Source organism: Monodelphis domestica, chromosome 6, assembly GCF_027887165.1.
Source record: "Monodelphis domestica isolate mMonDom1 chromosome 6, mMonDom1.pri, whole genome shotgun sequence".
NCBI lineage: Eukaryota > Metazoa > Chordata > Mammalia > Didelphimorphia > Didelphidae > Monodelphis > Monodelphis domestica.
This window is the reverse complement of record NC_077232.1, coordinates 283,553,069-283,577,296: the sequence shown is the minus strand read 5'-3', so window position 1 is coordinate 283,577,296 and position 24,228 is coordinate 283,553,069. Positions and strand designations below refer to the sequence as shown.

The 24,228-nt window shown below is 36.4% G+C and overlaps 1 protein-coding gene across 4 annotated transcripts in view; it reads left to right on the top strand.

Annotated features, from left to right (window-relative positions):
• Positions 1-24,228, top strand: part of UNC5C (unc-5 netrin receptor C) — a 411,855-nt gene that overhangs the window by 222,825 nt on the left and 164,802 nt on the right. For all 4 annotated transcript variants that reach the window (XM_001365174.4, XM_007495711.3, XM_056803309.1 and 1 more), the window contains exon 2: positions 11,416-11,637. In XM_001365174.4, coding sequence (XP_001365211.2) covers positions 11,416-11,637 — 222 coding nt within the window. The remainder of the gene's footprint in view (positions 1-11,415; positions 11,638-24,228) is intronic.

Below are 24,228 nucleotides of genomic sequence, written 5' to 3'. Positions count from 1 at the left end.
TGTAGATCAAACTTAGAAGTGTTCTGTGCATACCTTCCCCCAATGCCCAACCACTCCTGCCCCCACATAGCTACTTGTTAAATATTTACTAGCCCACTTCGGGTTATAGTAAGTTTGAATCTTTATTTCTCTACTTTTTAGCTGTGTAAAATCAGCCTCTCTTGAGTCTTGATTTTGTTATCTCTGAAGTGCAGGTTAAAATAAAATTTCACTCTCTCAAAGGATTACTGGGAAAATTATAAGATAATAAATATATAAGTATTTTAGAAATTAGAAAAAGCTATACAAATGTGACTCTTTTTTTCTTTCTCCTTTCCCTAAAATGGCTACAAGTTGTTGAGATGTTTTTGAATACTATTTCTATTGCACAACTTTTCTCATTCTGGCATTGCTTTTTCTGGTGAAAAAGGCTATATGGGGTAAAATGAGACTTCATGCTCCTTGAGTATTGTAGTCACTCTTCCATAGAAGAGAAATATAAGTTCCTTGACCTACAGAATAGCTTTGACCCTCAAAACACTTCATCAAAGTCATTATTTCAAAACATTTGTCTTCTTGTAATCAGGGCATTTCCCAAGCAAAACAAAATCCCGCCTAGACAAACTTTCTTACTAGTGTGCCCTTGATAACAGGAACTACATCAACCAACAAAAAAAGTGGAAAAAAAACAACTAGGTACCAAAAAGTGATGTCTAGAATGAATATTTAATGTGCCACTACCTGAAAGAGAATATCTGGCAATTTCATTCATTCTTTTTTGTTTACTAAATACTTTACATGCATAAATTAGTCATCTATGATAAATCAGCATCCATGTTGTATTGTTTTTAAGCTTGTCAGTATTCCTGTTAGTAAAACTTTTGATACTCTTAAAAAGATCAATTAAGCCCTTAGGGGGGGAAATAGTCTTCTGCCTTTCTTTGTATCCCCAGTTCCTATGGTGCCTAGCATACAGTAAGTGCTTAATAAGTGCTTATACACTGACTAATTAGTGCTGACACCTTTAGTGCCTTCTGATTCGCAAAGCTCTTTCTCTGTCAGCACTCCATGAAGCTGATAGAGAAAGTAGTCTTGCTTGCATTTTTACAGAGGACCAAACTGAGTCCTAGAGCAGTTGACCATTGATAATATCAGTCTGAAGTGAGATCCAAAAGTGAGTCCTTACTCCAAGCCCAGGATGCTTTTCACTATACTGTATTATTTCATTGTTAATGAACTGTAAGATGTTGCTACAAAGTCGAGGGGTGGTGTGGAAGAGGCATGAATGAAGAGAGAATTTCAAGCATGCAAGATAGAAAGCTGAGGACCTGATCTGCCAATCAAAGTGAAGATTCCAAAATAGAATGTTCCCAGGAAAGGCAGTTGGAGACTGGCCAGAGGAGGTGAACTAAGGAACTTCTTCTCTGGGGTTTCAGACAAAGGGAGACTGGCTTCATCTGTCCTTCGTTGAAGGAACTTTGGGGGCAGGGGGACTTCTGGAATTAATTTGAGAAGAAATTAACTTTTGTTGGTGGCTTTGTGTAATTGGAAGAAGAAAGAAGATTTTAAGAGGCTTCCTCCATCTCTCTGACTGTCTCTGAGTCACAGTTGTGACAGGACTGAGATTTTCCATAATCTTCCTAATTCTCCTCATAGATTAAGGACACCCCTATCCCTTTCACCTCAATCCCCATCCTGTTGTTCTCAATAAACCCCTTTATTTGAGAAAGGAAAAGAAGGAATTTTCCTCATAAATCTCACAGTCCACTCAGGGAGGGGCTAAGCCAAAAGGCTTCAAGAGTGGTTAAGGGAGGTGAAGGGAGGAAGAGGGTAGAAAATATCTTGATCTATTAGCCATCAATAGTGATCAATAGACAATCCCAGAGTAACCCCTCTAGCAGCATCTCTCTATCTCTCAGAAGTACTTCTATCTCCATTATAACTAGGCACCCTGAGGTTTTCCCTAGTATCTCTCTTGTCACAAGCCAGAGCATATCATTCACTACAACTAGAAATATAGTTCCACAGATTATCTCTTTAATACAATGGGAAAGAACCTTCTAGTTATGAGTCAGAAGATCTGGGTTTTAGTGTTAACTTTACCACTGATGTGACCTTTGGCAAGTCAATGACCTCAGGAATTTTTATCTGGAAAAATAAAAGCACTGACCTAGTGCAATTGTGGGATGCCTTTCAACTCTACAAGTCCGTGAGTTTACAGTTTAAGTGCGTTTTCTAAATAATGCCAAAGAAATAATGTTAAAAAATGTTAGAAAATAAAGATGATAATTTATGATCTCTGATGGTAAAACCAGTTACAGTAAGATTATGCCCTTTAGTTTACCAACTTATTTAACCAAACTAGTGGCAGTCTAGTAGGATCATTTGTAGGTAGGTTTGTTTGTGTTGTATTTCTCATCTGTGAAAATCTTGTTTCTTCCTATTAGAATGTAAGCAGCTAAAGGATGGGAAATGTTTCCTGTTTATCTTTCTGTTTCAGTGCTCAGCAGAATGCATTGTACTTAATAAATGTTTCATTCATGTTTTTATTCATCATGTATCATCCTACTAGGATGTAAGCTGGGTGAAATACAGGGAATACCCCACTTTTCTCTTTACATCCCCAGTGCCTGCCACATAGTAACAAATATGTTTGAAAATGCTGTTTGACAGATTGATTAAAAGCAGCAAACTAAAAGGGATTGTTGTTGAGTCATTTCAGTCACGTCTGACTCTTTGTGAGCCCATTAGGGGTTTTCTTGGCAAAAATACTGGAGTGATTTGCCATTTCCTTCTCCAGTTATTTTAACAGATGAGGAAACTGAGGCAAACAGAGTTAAATGACTAATGAGTCATACAGCTAGTGAGTGTCTGAGATTTGAGCTCTGGAAAATGAATCTTCCTTGACTGAGGGACTTTATCAAGACGACACGGGATCAAAAATTCAAGGATTAAGTTATAAAAATGACCACCCTGAAAAAAAATCAAGCAGGAAAAAAAAAACTTCAAAGAATTGAGTTCCAAGGCTAGTTAGTGATAAGTAAAATGTCTTTATAAACTTGAATTACAAAATATATATACCAAATATATATATATAATATATAAATTTTATTCAGTATACTGTTTTGCTAAAAAAAGAATATGTGAAATGAGTTTTAGACAGATTTTGATCAAAATCAGCAAAATTTAAAAGTTTTCACCTTTCAAAAGTATAAATGTTATGTTTGAATTTTTGTTGGAGGGAAGTTGTCTGGAAGAGGGAGGATTATCTTCAGTGGTTCTCCTGATTAGGATAAAATGCCAACTCTCTAATTTGGTATTCAAGACTTTCTGCTAGTTACATCCAAACTGCGTTTCTCATTTATTTTATTTTAACATCACTTAGTCAAATGTAACAACTAGATTTTAGGCAATTGGACATGCCATATGTCCTACTTCTTTGTAGTTTCTGCAAACCTCCAGTAGAATGAACTCTTTTCTCAGTTCTACCTTGTAGAATGACTATATCCCTGCCAGCCTCTGCTTGTGTGCCACCTTCCCAGATCCCTGTACATGAAAACGTTTGCTTCCTTGGATTATAATTATATATCATATATAATATAAATAAATTATAATAATATAATTATTAAAATGTTTACATTTTATCTGTTCAAGTCTTGGGAGGCCAGCTCTGAACCACAATTTATTTTTGTAGTCCTAGCCCCTAATATAGTAAGGGGAAAGAAGGAAGGCTTTGCTTAGTACCTGTTAACTGCTAAAATCATCTTACAGATATTATCTCTTTTGATCAATAAATACCTATTTAATGTGCAAGTGACCCACTTCAGTCCGTGTCCAATAAATGCAGGATGTAATAATTACAATAATTACAATAATTAATGTAATAATTAGCATGGGGGTCTAGACCCTTACCAAAGCAGATTTACACCTCCTCTCTAATGCAAAGAATTAAAGAGTTATCTGGGAGATGAAAAAGTAAACTGTTTGAATAAGGGTCATAGCCAGTATGTGTTAGTGACAAAACTTGAACCAGTATGTATTAGTGGCAGAACTTGAACCCAAGTCTTGCTACATTCCAAGCTTTCTATTTGTCCACTACATGATGCTGCCCTCCCTTAGCATATCTTTAGTAAATATATTTAATAAAATATAATCTACTATCTATGCCACTGAGTTCAATCCTATATGTAGTCAAGACAGTGATTCCTTTTCAAAAAAAGGAAAAATTCTTAGAGATTTAGTCTTTTTTTTTTTTAAATGGAGCTTGGTAATTCCTAGCTCCTATGAACAAAGCATTTACCTTACTAAAGAACACACTATTATAGGTTCCACACAGCAAGGACCAATAATCACCCTTTTCAAAATTCAATTTAATCAAAATATTAAAAGGAAGCCAAAGTCTCATACAAGTAGTTAATTTTTATTGCTTTTGTTGAGTTATCTCCCTGACAGATGAGTAAAGAGCCAAACGCAGATAAAATTAGCTTTACAGTAATTCTTAAATTGCTCTGATATGATCTGGAAGCAAGTTCCATTTTCGAAGTATATGTTTCAGGTCTCAGACAAAGAGATAATAGTTCTATATTTTATGACATGAGCTATCATAGTTTAAGTGTTGTGATTCAGAAATATAGAGTCATGTATTAAGTTGATGAAAATTAAAGCCTGCTATAAGACAATAAAACTAGCAACGTCAAGCTTCAGGGATTGATGTTCAGAGCATAGTATTTTCCTGTAGAGAATTAGAATGGGAATAAAAAAATAAAAAAGATCCTCTATACAGATCTCTCTTCCCATATAGGAGGTTATAGTTTCCCTGAAGACATAGAGAGAGAAGGAGAAATAAATGATGTCTACATACATATACAGATATATAAAACTCTAAGAAAATGCTGCCTAGAACCAAGAGCTTAATCGAATGTCAAATTGAATATCATAACACTATGTTAATGTCACCTTTTGCTTTTTGAGTAAGGTGAGAAAAGCAAAGGGGTAAGTTCAGAGGAGTACAAGAAGAGTTCAGTATTACATCCAAATTCACAGACAATTATCTCTAAGTAAATCCTGAATTAAATATATGGTGCAAAAATGACTTGGGCAAAGTTGCTTCCCTAATTTGAATAAATTATACGTGCAAAGCCTGTTTCAGAGTTTCATTAATCAGGTCCTTTGTCCAGATAGTATAAAGCCATCAATGACAGCAGCTGGCTTCTACATTTATACACAATGTAATAATTTAGGATGACTTTGTCATGTTACCCGAAATAAGCTCACAGTTTGAGGCTGTTGTTCACAAACTGAGTTTCTATTATGAAGCCCACAAAGGAATGCTTCCAATAGTTTTATTGAATGAGAAAGTGGGAAGTGGATGTGACATACTGATGTAGCTAGTAAAAAAAAAATGAGAGAGTGCTTTTCTTAGTTAGTGTTTTGCAGTATAACCTCAGTGGAAGCTGAGAACTAATCCCTTTATTGTTCATTAACTTGTATCTCACCTTGGGTATTATCAGTTTCAGCCCAACACCAAGTCATAAAAGTGCCTACCATTGGAAGATCAATTGGTAGTGTTTCGGGATGTACTACTCCCTTTTTTGTTTGTTTTCCTCTATTTCTTGGGATTGAAGAGTGCCCCAGTGACATGAAATTGTTAGTGACGTGAAATTGTTCATTTGTCCGTGATACAGGTTTTTACTAATTGGGTATCAATGATGGAGTGTGAGTGAGGAAACATCCAAAAGGAAAACAACAATGCTTGTTCTGATCCAGATCTTCCAAATAATTCCCATATAATTTTGCTTAGCCATACTTATATTTTCTTATATGACTAATCAAAATCTGATTTCTTTTTCAAAACAAAAGTTTATGAAGTAACAGTTTTGTAAAACAGTTAATCACATATTGATACTTATATAATAATAAATAAATTCATATAGGACCTTAAGGTTTAAGAAGGGATTTTTTCACAACTCACAATGACTCTGAAAATTCCTTCCAGTTCTGAATAATCTACAAACCTAATATCATACAAATAGTATCCCATTTTACAGATGAGAAAGTTGAGTCTCAAAGAAATGTGTTACTTGTCAAAGTAAATCAAATAAAAGCACAAAATTATTTGCAGCAGTGATATCCTCAGGACCATAAGGCTAAATAAAATTAATTCTACCTTATCTCATTATATTAACCAATATTCTATACTCGTTACTACTTGCCTATATAAAAATGATAATGGAAATTAAAGTTACAAAAAATATCGCACTGGGACATCACAAGATTCTAAAATGCTGCTCAAATCATTAAAGATTGCCTTTTGTATAATAGTTTTCATGTTTCATAATATTATTGTATTATGCCTCTTTGAAAATTGGCCATCAGCATGTGATATAACATCAATGATTGATTAGATTTTTTATCTACCAGGGTATCCTTATTGCCCTATTTTGTTGAATACGTGTGGTTCATGTATAAGCTGAAGGAAAGCTTTAGCCATGCACTAAGATAAATGTCTTAAAAGAAATGCTTGCCATGACTAAGTTAATTACCTAATAGCAATACAGTTATCATACCGCTATTGTAATTTCATCATTCCCTGAGTAGACATATGGAAAAGGTGTGGGTTAGAAATGCTAAATGCTGAATGTGATGAATTTGGTACGCAATTACTTTATTATTTTAAATCATCCCAAAATAACCATGGGATTTCTGGGTTCTTGAAATAACTTTTTTTATTTCCTTAGTTGAAGATAGTTTTTTAAAATATGAACATAAAAATTATATAAGGATGAATGCTGTGTTGGGACTTTAAATGACTATATCTTGATTATTTAGGCTCAGAGAGGGTATATCTCTTTAGAAGAGAGTTGAAACCTTTCCTAAGTAGAGTGCCAACCTGATCTTCTAGCATGCACTTGTTTAGGGATGTAGTTATAACTAAGCTGACCTTCCTGCCCTTCTGGAGTGTGGAGTCCTGCTCACTCTGGAATGAAATCAGGATGACAGGACACAACTTTCCTATAAGGCATGAAGAAAGGGTATCATGGCAGTGAGCAATCTATGTGCCACAAGTGGTATCTCTAGGTGACAGTAGATGGAGCACTGGACCTGGTGACAGGAAGAACTCAGTTAAAGTTCTGCCTCAGACCCTTATTAGCTGACTCTCTCCAAATCATTTAGTTCAAATCCTGCCTCAGACACTTATTGGCTGTGTGATCTTGGGCAAATCCTTTAGTCTTCATCTGTAAAATGGTCATAATAACTGTATCTACATCCCAGGATTCTGAGAATAAAATAAGTTAATGTTTTCAAGTACTCTGCAAATCTTAAATCACTGCATAAATTCTTGCTATTATGACATTCTTTCCTTCATAGTTTTCTACCTGAGTTTAAAATTAGAAATATAAATCCATATTTATGAATTTGAGTTAAAAAACTAATTATAGTATGTTCATTAAATCACTGATCTATATTTCATTTACATTGAATGTTCTTTCTAGTGTTATAGATTGTCATCTGTCCAAAGTGATTCTTCTCACCCAGCATGGTTCTGTTTCCATACTTTCCCAGAAATTCTCAATACATGAACTCTTTAGGTCACTGGAGGTCTTTCTCTTGGCCTTCCTGCATTCCATGGGCACCAGGGGGCTGTCCATCTGTTATCTGTTCCTTTAGTGTGCCTCCTTTTCAGAGTTTATGTTCCCTAGACCAACTATATGTTCCCTGGACTCATATAAACACATACTGATAATATCCTATAGCTAAAGGCATAACCGTGAGGTAGTATTCTATATTAACAAAAAGAAATAAAACATTTAGAGAAAATTCATTCTTTCATTATCTAACAAATATACATTAAGAACATTTAAGAAGTTACAATGCAGTTTTCAGTTTTTAAGAATTAGAGATATTTCTAAAAAACAGTCTTTTTTCATCAGAATATGTTTCATAAAAATTATCTGAAAATAACATTTTGATATTAAAATTTTCAATGTTAGTAATTGTCATCTTCATTAAAGCAGACTAAAAATAAAAACATTATTGACAACTTCAAATAAAATTAATTTTTCTTTTCATTTTTTTAGTTCTCTATTAAGACTTCAAATTTTTAGTAAAATATGGCAATCTCTTAAGTCAGTATAAAAATTGGAAAGAAGAATAGTTTCTAGGTATTTCAGAATGTCTGTTCTTCAGTAGACCTACATGTATTTTTTTGTCACCAAAAATGAAGCAGCATTCACCTATACAAGTCTGATACTTATGTGTAGTTTGCTAGATTCCATCTGCTGGCCAAGCTGCATTTGTATGTACTTTTCTATATCTTATCCACTAATATCTCTTCTTGTCTACAATTTTACTGAAAGTCTTCTCATACACCGTGAATATTAATCAGGTACCCACAAATCATGCAAGGGAACACATATGGAGCAAATATAGAGTATCGGAACTCAATCCTCTAAAAGACATGAAAAAGACAAGATATCTTTAAGTCTGATATTGTTAGTGCTTTATTGATCATTACCACTGCCTATCATTGTGTATGACAATATATAGGTGTTTAGAAAGCAAAATACAGGATCCCAGATAAGGACTTTAGGATGCTAGATTCTTGGTGATAGATTTGTCAATAGTTATTGCCCTTCATCTTTTTCCCCATTGTGAGCAGAATGTAATCATTTAGGATGACTTTGTCTTGTTACCAGAAATAAGCCCAGGTTATTTTTTAGTAAACTGACAGCTTTGGGCCTTAGCACTCACATTCAAAAAGGCAGAAATGATGCCCTGGCAGGAACGTAGCAAATTAAGGAAGAAAAATAACCATCATCACTTGCTGAAATGACATTTAAATTCATGTGTCAAGAATTCACTTTAGGATGTTTTGTGTTCTTCATGTTTGCTTTCAACAGGCGATTTGTTTATAGCGTAGGAGAAGCCACTTTTTTTCCCTTCCAGGACAGACAAAAATCACAAATCATGATCATCCAACAACTGTTCAGCAATATCCATGAAAGCAGTCACTCAGGTCAGGGCACAAGTCCAATTCACCTATGTACATCTCCAAAAACACCAACAGCTACATGAGTCACTAGAATCGACTAGAATGAGTGCCAAAGTCCAATGACATTGTAATGAGACACTCCATATTCCATTATTTGTACTTAAGTTTTTTAGCCTCTTGTAAATCAATATTCTGTTTATGAAAGCTACATGATAACTATGTCCCATGACTTTGTCTTACGAAGTTAATCTACTTAGCACAAATTAGTCTGCTATATTGATCTGTAGAATAAATTATGGAGGTTGAATGTTCTTTACTCCCGTTAAAGAGAGATTTGACATAACTAAGTTGTGTGGATGTTTCTCATAAATAGAATCACAAACTTAATGTTAGTGAAAATTGTAATTTTAATCTGTAAAAATTAAAATTAATATACAATCACTTCAAATATATTTTATAAGATTTAGTAATAGTCACTAGAAATAAAATAAAAAGGTAACAAAATAGAACCACATGCCCATGGCTAATCTACCTGTTCAAAAAGCCCGCTCCACCAATGTCCCAACCCAGGAAGGAAAGAAAGCTAGCCATTGAAGCCCACACAATTTATCTCCTGTCTACATCAGCACATAAGGACAAGAAGTCAGTGGACTCCTGGGAAATGTAGTTCAAAGACACAATATTTCCAATTACACAAATCTAGTTTTTAATTGAATGCTGAAATTTTTCATAGCTAAATATTATCTTGGGAGGATGAGGGGGGAGCCTGATCTTTGTCCAGAACTCCCAGTAAGAAAACTCCCTGTACCTAAAAAATTCCTAGGCAGTTTATGGCATTAATGAGTTTTCTAGAGTTTTGAGAGGATGCGTCACTTAGCCAAAGCCACAGTGTCATTATATATTGGTGGCAAACCTGAACCCAGGGAATCCATATTGCCAGAAATGTCAAACACTAGGGACCCAGGATACCCTACAAAGCCTAGTGGGGAACCAGATTAGAATGTGATTAGGAAATGTTTAACAAAAATAAATAAAAATATAATATGACGTAAATATTGTGGTTCAAGTCTTGGCATGGGGATCTCTTTGCAGTTGAATTTGACCCCATTACTCTGAACCATGCTACCTGTCTCACAGTGGATCTTGGGGCAGCTAGGTGACTCTGGATAGAGAGCCAGGCATGGAAAGAGGAAGTCCTGGATTCAAACTTGACCTCAGACACTTCCTCATTGTGGGTCCCAGGGCAAGTCACTCTAACCCCAGTTGTCTAGCCTTTGCCACTCTACCTTGAACCCAATACTTAGTATTGTTTTTAAGACAGAAAGTAGTTCAAAAATGAAGTAATAAATCTCAATCTGAATTTGAAGAATGAATTTCAAATCTGATTCAATAATTCCCTGCCCAGTATCAGATATATATGCATGAGTTTATTTTCCTTGTTTTTTTCTATTATGAATTAAATCTTTGTTTATTTTTGTTAAAAATAAAATTTACATGCATTTATAATTCTTCCCTACTCATAAGCCCCCTCATTTGAATAATTCTAGTAACAATGACAAAGAATAAAGAGAAAAAATAAAACCCAAACACCATAGTCAATAAAGCCCATTTCCATGTTGCCTTGCCTAAAAATATATGGCTCCTTCTTCATTATAAGTTCATTGCCTCTGTCATGAGGTTTGTGGAACATTTCATCTCCATTCTTTTTGACTTATGGTTTATCATTGCATGGATCAAAGTTCTAAAGCCTTTCAAAGTTCTTTCTCTATAATATTTTTGTCACTATAGAAGTAATTCTCTTAGTTCTGTTCTGCTTTTTTTTTTTGCATCCGGTCTTTGTAGTTTCCTCTGAAACTATCCATTTTATCATTTCTTATGGCACAATAATAATCCACTGCTCACATATCCTATAATTTGTTTAGTTGTTCCCCAAAATGAGGACACCTCTTAGTTTCCAATTTGTGCCTACCGCAAAAATGACTACTATAAATATTTTTGTATATAGAGATCCTTTTTCTCTTTCTTTGATCTCTTTGAGGTACCAGCCTAGTACTTATATAATTAGGTCAAAGTGTATTCACAGCTCAGTAATTTGGGGGACATAGTTCCAAATTGCTTTGCAGCGTTTGGGGACTAATTCAAAGCTGCACCTGTTTAGGTACACTAATGTCCCTGTTTTCCCATAGTCCCTCTGATATTTGTAACTTACCTCCTTTCTTATCTTTGCCAGTATGATGAGTGTGAGGTTGTTGCTGAAAGCTTGGTTTTCTTCCTTTGTCATCTACCTGTTCATATCCTTTGACAATATCTCAATCTTGCTATTTTCCTTTAAGGCCTCCTATTTCTTTCAGACTCTTGAAATAAAATTTTAAAAATATTAACACTAACTGGAAAACAACCATTATGTTCTGGCTCACCTATTTTTAACTTTTTTCTTCTCATAGATGATGATTTTTTCCATGAGTTACCAGAAACGTTTCCATCTGACCCACCTGAGCCTCTACCACATTTCCTGATTGAACCTGAAGAAGCTTATATTGTGAAAAACAAGCCTGTGAATTTGTACTGTAAAGCCAGCCCTGCCACACAGATCTACTTCAAGTGCAACAGTGAATGGGTTCATCAGAAGGACCATATTGTGGATGAGAGAGTAGATGAAACTTCCGGTAAGTGGGAGATGCCAAACTGAGTATCACTTACTTGCTAAGTATCACATTGCTCCCTAAATTGTTAGGCAATTACATATGGTGATAAAAATTCAGTTTTGTGTAGTGATTAACTCTGCTCACGTGCTATAGAGTCACAATGAAATGATGGATCATTACCTGATTTCTGGTCTAGAGAACTAAAGAAAATCTAAACATGGTTTTTATAGCTTTGTTCCTATTCTGATTTCAAAATTATGAAGAATTCCTTGGTATGGAATCTTCTCTACTGATGGAGTTCTATCTCAAATAAGAGGAATGATCATTGGGATCTATATATAAAAAAGTTCTAGTTACAGATGCTCTTGAATCTCCCTTTGATGCAGTGGGTAGCAGTTGTGAAAGATAGGCAGTATGTTATGAGGAAAAAAGAATGGCTTTGAAATCTAGAGACTCGAGTTCAACTCACAACTCTATCCCAAATTCAGTGTAGTTCCTCATTTGTGAAATAGGGAGAAGAATACTTCTAGTAGCTCCTTTACAAGCCTGTCATGAGGAGTGTCTTGTACCAAGGATTTAAAAGATTATATTAAACCAAATGCAAAAAATGCTGATTATACATATATTGTCAAAATACTGATCTAGACTTTTTTGTGTTAAAAGAACGTAAAGATTTAATTCCATAATTCTTCATTATAACTGATCTTTAAACATTCCACTGGCCTGGGTTGAAAGCCCCATGAAAACTCAGTTGCCCGTCCATTAGCTGAAGGTACTAATTGCTAACATTTTACAATGTTTACTAGGTGCCAGGTATCATGCTAGGTTCTTTGCAATTATTATCTAATTTGAGTCTCACAACAACCCTGGGATGTAGGTGCTATTATTTTCCTATTTTTGCAGGTAGGAAAAATGAGGCAAGCAGGAATTATAAGTGACTTGCCCACGATCACACAGAAAGTACTTGGCTGAGGCAGAATTTGAACTCAGGTCTTCCTGACTCCAGAACTGGTTCTCTATGGAGGATGGCACCTACCTCCCAGACCTATCACCTAAGGAGATAGACTAAATCAAAGACTCCAGATGCTTTGGTAGTTGGAGTAACAAAAGGAATGAGGACAAGGTTGAGTACAGGATGCAGCAATTCCCTCAAAGGATTTCGGTCACTTTGGTTTTAACAGTAAATGGAAAAACCAAATAAGAAGAGGGAAGGAATCATTTGTATTGTGTGGTTGTTCACAGTAACAAGAAGCATTATACAGGAAGCTTAGAGGTAAAACCAAAACCATACACAATTCTGTGGTTGGTGGCCCTTAAACATTGTTTTTGTTCATGTGCTGACTGAGGTCCTGACTGAGCTCCCAAGAATAGGTTGTGTTGTCCTTAATCTAATCACAATAGGACAAATTCTTCATGTGCAAGAGTTGATAAAGGGGCAAAGCCCCTGGGATTTAATTGTATATAAATTGTAGATAAGGAAAACTTTCCCCACAGTGATTTAAATTTCATAATACTTCATAATGGATGATCAAGGGAAGCTGTAAAATAACCTTCCAGAGTTCATTTGAATTTGAGAGATACTTTCCTGCAATGGCTTAAATGTGATCATGCCTAAAGGCAAGGTGATGGACTAAATGAATTAGCAAGAATTCCTTCCAGGCCTTTGGTTTTATCATGCTGAATTTCAAAACATAGTCCATAAACTCTTCCCCAGATGAATTATGACAAAGATCTGAGGAGTGCTTCTGGATGTACTTTGCTCCCAGCATATTCCAATGGGCTCATTTCCCTCCTAAATTTAAAAATCAATTAATTCAAATGGGTTCAAAACTTTGCATTAGCCAAAGACAAGCAGTGGCATGTAGCTAAGGGTGATTTAGTTCTCAGATGCTGGATTATGCTAACTGCATAAAAATAAAGTTTGGGGTTCAACCAGAGAAGAGGAGATTCCAGGGGAACTGAGAAAAGTTTTCCTAAAAACGTCTGTACATATACATGCGGGGCAGATTTAAATTTGTAAAACCAGATTGCAGTAGGTACTTGCCATGGTTATAAAACTTGGGATTCTGTGCCATTTTGGTTGCATGTTAGAGAAATACATGAGTTTATTGCAAGCTGATGATTGCAGAAATAACTGGATATCAGGCAGGAGGGGAGTCCTCTTTGGGGAATTGTACCACTACTTGGTCTAATTACTAAAAAAAAAATAACTCTGCCAGATGTCTTGGAAGTCTCAAGTGGACTGACTTTTATTTGTTTCAGCTCATTTATTTGTGCAGAGTTCAAAAGCACACACTTTTAACAGTGGGTGGGGGGAGGAAGAAACCAGAACTGTTAAATAAGATTGGGAAAGGAATTTTGGATTTGAGTGGCTGCTAGTAGTAATAAGAACTCCTGTACAGGAAGATTGGAATTTGAAAAAATAACATGCTTCTGTTATTTAATGCCTGCACCATTATCTTCATGTTACACTGATAATCCACAGGGAATGACATTTCCTGGTCTGGAAAACATTCTATTTCCCATGTGCTCTTTCCATTCATTAATATTATGCGAACATCATGAATACACCAATATTTAAAAATACCTTTCAAAACAATACCAGTCTAACAGTTATAATATTAAGCCATTCAGGACAGATTGGACAAAGACCAAGATCAGGACATGAGTGTATCCTAAAGTCCCTTCCAGTTCTAAGTCTATAATCCTACAGGGATCTAAGATTCTCTCTCTCTCTCTCTCTCTCTCTCTCTCTCTCTCTCTCTCTCTCTCTCTCTCTCTCTCTCTCTCTCTCTTGTGTGTCTCTCTGTCTGCTCTCTTACTGTGTCCCAATGTTTCTCTCTCTGTCTCTGCTCTTTCTGTCTCTGTCTCTGTAACTCTAGTACTGCAACTAAAGCTACTTGCTGGACATCTCCATTTAGATATCTCCTTGGGACATCATCCTCAAATATAGATAACAGACTTCATGGGGGCCACTGGGTGGTTCAGTGGATAGAGAGCCAGGACAAGAGATGTGATTTCCTGTATCCAAATCCGGCCTCAGATTTTCCTAGTTATGTGACCAAAGGCAAATCACTTTAACCCCCATTACCTAGCCTTTACCACTCTTCTGCTTAAACAGACCTCATCTTCACCCTCTTGCTACTAAGTAACATAATGGATCTGGAGTGGATCTTGAGTTAGAAAGACCTGAGTTCAAATCCTGATTGAATCATTTACAGGGTGGCCCTGGACAAGTTACTTAACCTTAATCTACATCAGTTTTCTCAACTATAAAATGAGGATAACAGCACTTTCCTCCCAGGGTTGTTATGAGGATCAAATTAGATATTATTTGAAAGCACTTAATACAATGTCTAGCAGGTAGTGGGCATTTCATAAATCCTTCCTCCTTCCTTCCTTCCTTCCTTCCTTCCTTCCTTCCTTCCTTCCTTCCTTCCTTCCTTCTTTACTTCCTTCCTTCCTTCCTTCCTTCCTTCCTTCCTTCCTTCTTTTCTTCCTTCCTTCCTTCCTTCCTTCCTTCCTTTCCTCTTTCCTTCCTTCCTTCTCCTCTTCTTTCCTTCCTTCCTTCCACTTGTTCTAACTATTTACCCCAATTGCACATTGCTAGGTAGCTCCATAACATTTTTCCAAATGCCCTTCCCTATTTCCCAGTAAGTTTACTGAGTTACTAACCTAATTGAGTACCTCATCACCTCTCACTTGAACTCTTATAACATTCTTCTAAATGTGTTTCCTCCCTCCAGTCTCTCCTTTCTCCAGTCCACCTTCTTCAAAGGTTGATCTTCTCAAAGCACAGGTTTCATCATGTCTTTTAAATCTCTGTGTCTCCCTCTTACTTTAGCCATTTTCCTGAACTCAACATTCATGTTTGTATTTTTAGTGTCAAACATAGTATTTTTCACTTGGTAGGAGATTAATGAGTTGTCCTAATTAAATAGAAAAAGACAATATATTATGTTTATATAATACATCAAGATTTGTCAAATATGTTAAACATAGTATCTCATTTGAGTTTTACCAACAGCCCTGAGACAGGAGTGTTTTTCAGTTTTAGAGATGAGGAAACTAAGGAAAAGTGTCTATTTTCACATAGCAAATGCTGAAGGCAAAAGAGGATTGGAGGCTTTCCTATCCCTAAATCTCACACCCTTTTTCCTAACCCATAATGCAGGATATGAATTAATGTTACCATAGTAACCCAACCTCCTTTTTCTTCTGGCTATCATTACTAAATATCTACAAATAGGAGAAATGTAGGTTTTAGAAAAAAATCAGTACTGGAAACAAGATAAATAAAAGTAACATTCATCAGCTTGTCTCAAATTGGACCCATCTGCAACCTTATCATGCCTTGTTGTAAGTATAAACTCAGAATATCAAATATACTCAATAGCAAGAAAACTCAGATAAGTTCTACATTATGAAGTAAAATATAATAAGGAAGATTCCCAGATAACTAAATGAGAAAAATGGTATTTTTCACAACTTATGTTTCTATGTGTTTGTGGGAAAAGCAGGGGGAGGATAGAAACTTCTTTTATAGATTCACAATATTTAAGGACATTTTGGGATATCATCAAGGCTATTCCCCTAGAAATTAAACTAAGCCCCTCAGTTTTTGAGGGAAACCAAAAGAAATTGAAAGAGGCTAGAAAAAGCAATCTCACTCAGGTAAAGTTTGAACTAGCCCTTCCAGCTCTTAAATCTGTGATTCCATGAAGTTACACGTCTAATCTCTCCCAGGAGAGTGCTCCTTGCAAGCAGGGATTGTTTTATCCTTTGTATTTGTATGCCCAATGCCTAGCAAAGCCCCTGGTGCATAATAGTCTCTTAAATGATTATAATATATGACAATTAAGGCAAATATATTATGATATATGATAATAATTGTAATGACAATAATAATAGTCAATATGTAAAACACTTTAAGATTTGCAAAGCATTTTATATATGGTATTTCATTTAATCTTCATAGGAACCCAGTGAAAAAAGTACATTATCATTTTAAAGATGAGAAAGCTGAGGCTGTAAGTACAGGGCGAGTGGATTCCATCCCCATAATGTCTTGGGGGTCACCACGTACCCATTCCAAGGTATTTGTAAAGCATTTCTAAAGGAAAGGATAACGTCCATAGAATTTCCAACAATATTAGATTTGAGTTCAAATAGAACAGTAAATATTCCTCAGAGCCTACTAAATAAACCAGGATAGCATACACTATGCTCACAAATATCATCAGGAAGTTCCAAATGATCACTATCCGTAACTAAAGGCAAGTTTAAAAGTTTAAAAGTAAGCTTAAAATAATAGTTAAATCTCAAGTGCTCTAGGCTCTCCTCAAGGCAGGTTGGGTAGTGGTTGGTTCTTTATCTACAACAGTCTGTACTTTCTGAATTCTGGAGTATGAAGGACAGAAAGGCTCTAGCAAATTTTAATCAAATTCCCGTGTGCATATGGAGAGTGGAATTCAGTTTGAATGAGATGTTTGTCGCTACTGAAATTTGTATGTCTATTTATTTTCCTACCTATTTCCAATTTCCTCTCTATTACTATTATCTGTTATCCTTACTTGTAAAAGCTAGAATGTTGAAAGAGGCAGGCTCCAAAAAGAGCTCTAAGGAGACAAAGTCTGCCTCAACTCGATATAAGATGTGTTGTGACAGACAGATCTAAACCATTTGGTTGGGAAGTGGAACAGGCTTGAGCCACAAAGGAACAGCTAATTCCCATATGACTGTATGTACATTCCACTGAGGAAACAAAATTTTTTTTAATATGGACAAAATCACTAGGTTGAAAATAATGTCATTCAAAAGCAATAGGGCCTGATTGAACAATAGTTCCCATTTGTTGCAATTCCTTTAACCCGTGTTGTGATTCACTAAGATACTTGGCAATTGTCATGTCACCCCCAAGCATAGAAGTATATACAATAACAAAGGGCCTGGCCTTTAGACGTGGGTGACTAAATAAATTTCATAAGGAGAAACATGACAACCGGTAACAAAAGCAGCATTTGCCTTTGAGGCAGGAAAACCTTCTGCTCAATGAGTCAAATGATCAAGGATAACCAAACCATATTTCTATCAAAAAAAATTTTATTTATTTCATCATTTCTATAAAATCAATTTGTAAAGCTTCAAATGGGAGATGGGCTAGAGGGTGACCACCATATGCAACCTTTCTAAAAGCATGTTGATTAAAAGCCAGACATTCAGGACAACCTTCAGAGATTCCAAGAAGCTACCAAGGTGATTCCAGATACTATCCAGCCCCTTTCTTATTGTATCCACAATTTCTCATGCACAATAGTGACCACTTGCATATACTACCAAACACAGGCTTGCTGCTAACATTTTTTTGGAAGAAATGGCTTGCCTTCCTCAATACTTACCCAGATCCCTCATGCCTGCTTAGCATCATACTGCTTAATCCAAGTGTCCACTTCCTTGTCTTCATAGATGATTCCTGTCCAGTTTCCTTTAGGGAGATTAGAGTCTTTACCTGTATCAGGTTTCTTTTCTGGAGTAGCCAGCATCATGGTGATCCTTGGCTGCTGACTTAGCAGCTAAATCAGCTCTTTTGTTTCCTCTGGACACAGGATCACTTTCCTTTTTGTGTGCTGAACAATGTATGATGGCCAAGGCTTTGGGCAATTGTGTAGCTTCTAACAAGTCCTTTATCAGATCATAGTGGACTACCTGTTTTCCGGTGGAAGTGAGGAAGCCCCTTTGTAGCCATAACATTCCTGTGACGTGACATATTCCCATAGCATAGCAGGAATCTGAGTAAATGTTAACAGTCTTTCCTTTGGATAAGAAATAAGCTTTCATTAGAGTGATAAATTCAAATTGAGCACTCAGATTGGAAGGCAAAGAGGCCACCCATAAGATTTCATATTCTGTAACCACAGCTGCCCGAGTAAAATGACAGCCTTGTTCAACAAAGGAAGAACCATCAAGCTCAGGATTTTCCAGAGGAATGTCCAACAAATCCTAAAGTGGTCTTTCCGATAGTTCAGGAATAGATTCACAGTTATGCAAAGGTTCCCCTGACAAAAGAAGGTCTGGGAGTAATGTGGAAGGATTTAAGGTGTTGCATCTACTTAGGGTGATATTCTCATTTGCTAATAGAGTCACTTCATATCTAGCAATTTTCTAATCTGAAAATGCTGGCGTTCTCTGTCTTATCAATAGAGCCTCCACTTCATGGGAGCACTGGACCATCAAAGGACATCCCAGTACTAGTTCTAATGACTAGCAGAGCTGCTGCAACCACTGTACACAGATAGGGAGGAGCTCTTGCTGCTACAGGGTCTAGTTGAGCTGAATAGTTGTACGTTACAGGTCATTGGGAAAAAGCAAAAGGTTGAGTTAGTACCCCCTCCTCTCGTGGACATACAGAGTGAAAGGCTTAGTGTAGTCAAGAAGCCCGAGGGCAGGTGCAGTCAATAGTGCCTTTGCTAGCTCCTTCAGAGCCACAAGCTGTTCTGCTTTCACCTCCAAAGGCTCAGTGACCAAATTCTTTGTCAGTTCAGTGAGAGGCTTAACAATTTCCCAATAGGTTAGTATTCAGGCATGACAATAACCTGCTGCCCCTAATATAGCTTCTTAATATGGATAGGTTCCACAAAGCCTGAACTCTCTTTGGTGTAATAGTTCTTTTTCCTGTTGACAAGATAGAACCCAAATATTCTACTTGTGACTTACACCACTGTACTTTGTTCTTTGAAATCTTATGTCCCTTTTGAGCAAGCTCTGGAACCAGATGACAGCAACAGGTTTTCTGATCTGGTGAAACTAGGAGCAAGTCCTCTATGTATTGAATCAAAGTAGAGTCTTCCAAAGTGATGGTGTACAAATCTTGCTGTAGAATCTGGGAGAACAAAGATGGATGAATTGCCTAATCCCTGGAAGCCTTGTAAAGGTGTATTGATGACCAAGCCAGGTAAATGCAAACAGGTATTGAGATTCTGGGCTAATGAGAATAAAATGGAAGGCTGCACATAGTTAAAAACAAGTCACGCCACAAGGAATAGAGGACATAATAGTTGTGGGGTTAGACACAACAGGGTGTAGAGAAATCACATAGTTATTAAGTGCTCTCAAATCCTGGACAAATCAAACTATATTGGCTTGCCTTCAGTGTCAAGTTTAGGTTTTTTTCAGTAGAAGTACAGGAGCATTGACTTCAGATCTACATGGAACAACATTTCTTTGTTTAATCAATGAATCAATGATGGCGACCATTCCCACAATTGCTTCTTTACATAGAGTACTGAGGCACAGATGGTGGTTTCCTTCCTCTAGTAGCAATAGCTGATTTTAACAGCCCAATATCAGTAGAGGAAGTTGCCCAAACCTCTTAAGGCAAGGAATCTGGAATAGAGAAATCACACAAATCATCATCCTATTCAGAGAAGATATCCAGCAAATCGTTAGTACAGTATTCACTTAGAAAAACATTTACAAAAACAGGACAGTATTCACTTGGCATTAACAAGTTTCATCAGGTACATTCAATACAAGATTTGAATGACGATATTTAATTTACACAGTAAATCTCAACCAACCCCAAAAGTCGGCAGGTAATTGGGGTATCCATAGGAAAGAATGCATTATTGTAATGGAACCTATATTCACTTCTAGTGGTGACCATAAGGGGACTTGTTGATCTTTACCATCTACTTCAACCACATTCATCTTCTTAACTATACTTCCTCTATCCTTAGAAATGTAGTTAAGAATGTTTAAAAAAAATAAAAAAATTTAAAAAATTAAAAAAAGAAATGTAGTTAAGAACATATTGTGAAGCTCCTGTATCAATTAAACAAGTAACCTTAACACCTTCAATATGCAAATCCACTTGGGGAATGAGAGAGGTTAGAAGAGGCAGGGTAGGTAAAAGTGAAACAGCAGTTTCAAAATCATCCTTGGCAGCTGGAAAGTCTGCCTTGTGAGTCTCAAAGTCTGCCTCTGAACCTGCCCCCTCCCTTGCCCCATCATGCTGGAGAGGTCGCTTTATTTTGGGGATCAGTATCTCTGTTCTGAAAATTCCAATCCCTGTCTTTGGGTTTCCAACTCTGAATTTGTGGATTCCAACCTCTATTCTGGGGCCAATTTCTGTTCCTGTTTTTCACCTAAGCAGCTACACGTCCTAAAGTTCTCATTTACTAAACCCTCCTTTCTCTGACAACACTCTTTCTGCATATGACCTATTGCAGACCACTGTCTTTCTTGAAGAGGAGCTAAAACTGCTTTGGAACTTTGTCCTAGCCTTGGAAATAGCTTCTTTTTCTTTCACTTTTGGTTGTTTTTTTTTCTTTTTTTCTTCAAACACATATAAAGCAATAGCCTTCAATTCACCTATTGACTTCTCAACTTCATAGGTGATTCATCCTTCTCCTGCATGGTCTCTTGAAACTTGCTATAGTTCTCTGGACATTCTGAAAAGAATTTCATTCCCCCTTTTAGGTTATTTCTGATGTCTGTCCCCAACCATGTTATAATCCCATCCCAGATCTTGTAATGGCCAGGTCCCAGCCCCTCCTGGGCCTGCCACTACTCTGTTAGTGGTTTCTATCACTCCAATCTGAGGGGGGTCTCATCAATAATGCCTAGTCTGCACTCTTCACCTAATTCTGTGCAAAACTTTGTTCTCCACCCAGATCTTGGCAACGTTCCTAGAAAATGGACTCTCAACCAGGCATTTGCTGGGTTCCTGATTTTGGACACTGATCTTCCCCTTCCAGTTTCAGAATAGAAAGGAGGGGCTAAGAGGGTTGATCAGGAATAAAGATTTCCAAAATTATTTTTCTTCACTTCTTCCTCCTGCTTAATTAATTTTTCTTACTTTCTTAATCAATCAGATATTTCTGATCTCCTAAATATTCAAACTGTTTCCAATTTTCATGTTTCTCTAAGAAGGTTTCTAACTTATTCATAGCAAAAAATAAAACTTAGAGTCCCAAATTGTGGTCAAAAGTTCTTAAGGGCTTTAGATCAATGAAAATAATACTTGATAGATTTGTCTCTATCTTTTCTTTGTTCAATAGGCAGTTCTCCATTATCCCAAGCTCACAAAGCTTGTCAAGAAGAAATGTTAACCTTTTGTGTGCTCTAGACCCTACGTGCCACATGAAGCACCCTATTTGTTTGGGGGTTCAAGTGCTACAAATGCCAATCTTGACAATGGCTACTCAGGAACACCCAATCAAAGAGTTAAAGCTGAGAATCCCTTGCAAAGTTTCTTTGGGCACGAGACCAGAACTCTGTTCTCCTTGGGAGTTCCAGTTCTCCCACAGCACACCACAACACACACACAAAAACTACACCTTACTAAATATGTGAGTGGGAACAATTTCAACACAATGTGAATGTCCCCCAGGCATAGACCTAGTCAGGGACCCTCTGGCTGCCGAATCCAGCCCTCTGACTCACCTTCCCCAAAACTTCTTGCCCAAGCAGAGGTCCACACATAAAATTTTAAACCTGAACCATAAAAAATAAAAATCTCATGTTATTTATTCACAGAGTCTTCTTTCCCTCAAAGTGAGCTAAAAAAAAAATCAGTTAAGAAACACTTAATTTTCTCTCTACCATATTACTTAGCCTAGTACATACAGAAAAAAACTACCTCATTAATTTTAAACAAAAAAATTTTTAACAACAAACAAAATTAAACAAAAAAAATTTTTCCTCATTTCCACAAACTACAAGAAGAAAAGTTTTAGTTCTTCTTTACCACAAACCTATGGCTTATACGAAATTTAAAAGACAATTCAAGAAAAATGAGAAATAGGTCTGGAAATATCTCCAAGTCTGCAGCCTTGAAGAATTCCAAATACTCTTACCTTACTTGGATGACAGTATTCTTGAACTAGAGGAGCCCACCGAAACTCAGCCTCTCTCTCATACACAAAAAAAAACCAGGAAGAATAAATCCTGTGGGTACTCTTTTGAGATCAATATTTTCCTGTATGAAGGAGAGACCCATCGCTGGTGACAAGTCTGTCACTCTAGTCCCATCAGAGTCACCAACTGTTGTGAAATAGAAAATTCACAGGCTCCATATAGACAATTTTGGTAAATAAAGTCAAAAAGCCCAATTTCTCCAAGTCAAGGTAGAAAGTTAGATTTTATTGGAAGAGGGCCAAATCCTCCAATAAAAGCGTTCTCTTGCATGTATTACATTGTCAGACCCTGGCAAGAGACAATGCCCAGATTCTAAGACCTGGTTTATATAACAAAATGAATATTTCTGTACAAGGTTAATGACATATCACCAGACATAATATCATATAGACCTTATTTAGAAATAGTTACCCAATTACAAAACTGATTAGTTAGTTCATTTCGGAAAGCCCATATTAGTCTAAAGTCCAATCAAATGACTATTACCTCTCTCTCTCATCTGATCTGGGAGGAAGGATGGCTATTGTTCAAACAGGGAAGGGTGCATGATGTTTGTGCCATATTGGGGCATGAGATTCAGATAGTCAGTATCTTATGATAAAAGGAAGTACAAATGTAGGAAGAGGTTAGACATCCCTTTAGAAAAAGTTTTTATGCTTTAGTTAGAAATTCTTATAAAAATCATGAATTCTACTGATTGTATTAAGATTATAATGGAATTTATACTAATCACTTTAGAATCACAATACTGATTATCTTAAGCCTGTCACTATCACTAACATCCAATCAAGTATAAGGGGTTTGGGGTCTTTCCCACCCCTACCCCCCACCCCTGACACTATCACTGTAGCACCAAACTGCCAAATGTTTATAGTTTCTTTAAAAGATAGCTATGGGAGAAGGACAAATAGAGAAATAGCAATAATGCCCATTGCAATCAAACAATAATGAATAACAGGGCAGCTAGGTAGCACAATGGATAGAGACCAGGCTATGGCACCAGGCAGCTGGGTTACACAGTGGATAGATCACCTAGTCAAAAAGACTTGAGTTCAAATATGCCCTCAGATGCTTCCTAGCTGTATGACCCTAGGCAAGTCACTTAACTGCAATTGACTAGTGCTTATTACCCTTTTGCCTCAGGAAGAATACTTAATATTAATACTAACAAAGAAGGTAAGAGTTAAAAAACAAAACAAAACTGTAGTTAATCATTAAATATACTGAAAAAAAAAAGATGATTCCCTTGCCCAGAATGATTCTCATTCTGGACATACATTGCAGTGTAGTGGAAAGAGCACTTGACTTGAGGTGAGGCAAACCAGAATGCCAATCTTGGCTCTGATAATTTGCTGTTGTGATTATAGGGGCTCAAATTCTGAGCCTCAATTTATTCACCTATAAAATGGTGATGATAATATTTATTTCACAGATCAAATGAGAGGTCAGGTATGCTAAGCATTTTGCTTACTCTCAAACACTAATTAAATGGAAGCTGTTATTGTCTTGAGTAATTCTCCATATTGGTTTTGGGACATTTGAAAGAATATAAGAATTAGAAAATTACAAAACAGCATTTATTGATGCTAGGTCAGTAACTTTTATTTAGCTTTTTACCGTGACTCTGGGTCTTGTTTTATAAGTAGCTATGTTACATTGTTGTGTCATACGGTTAAAACAACAGCTCTACCCTAG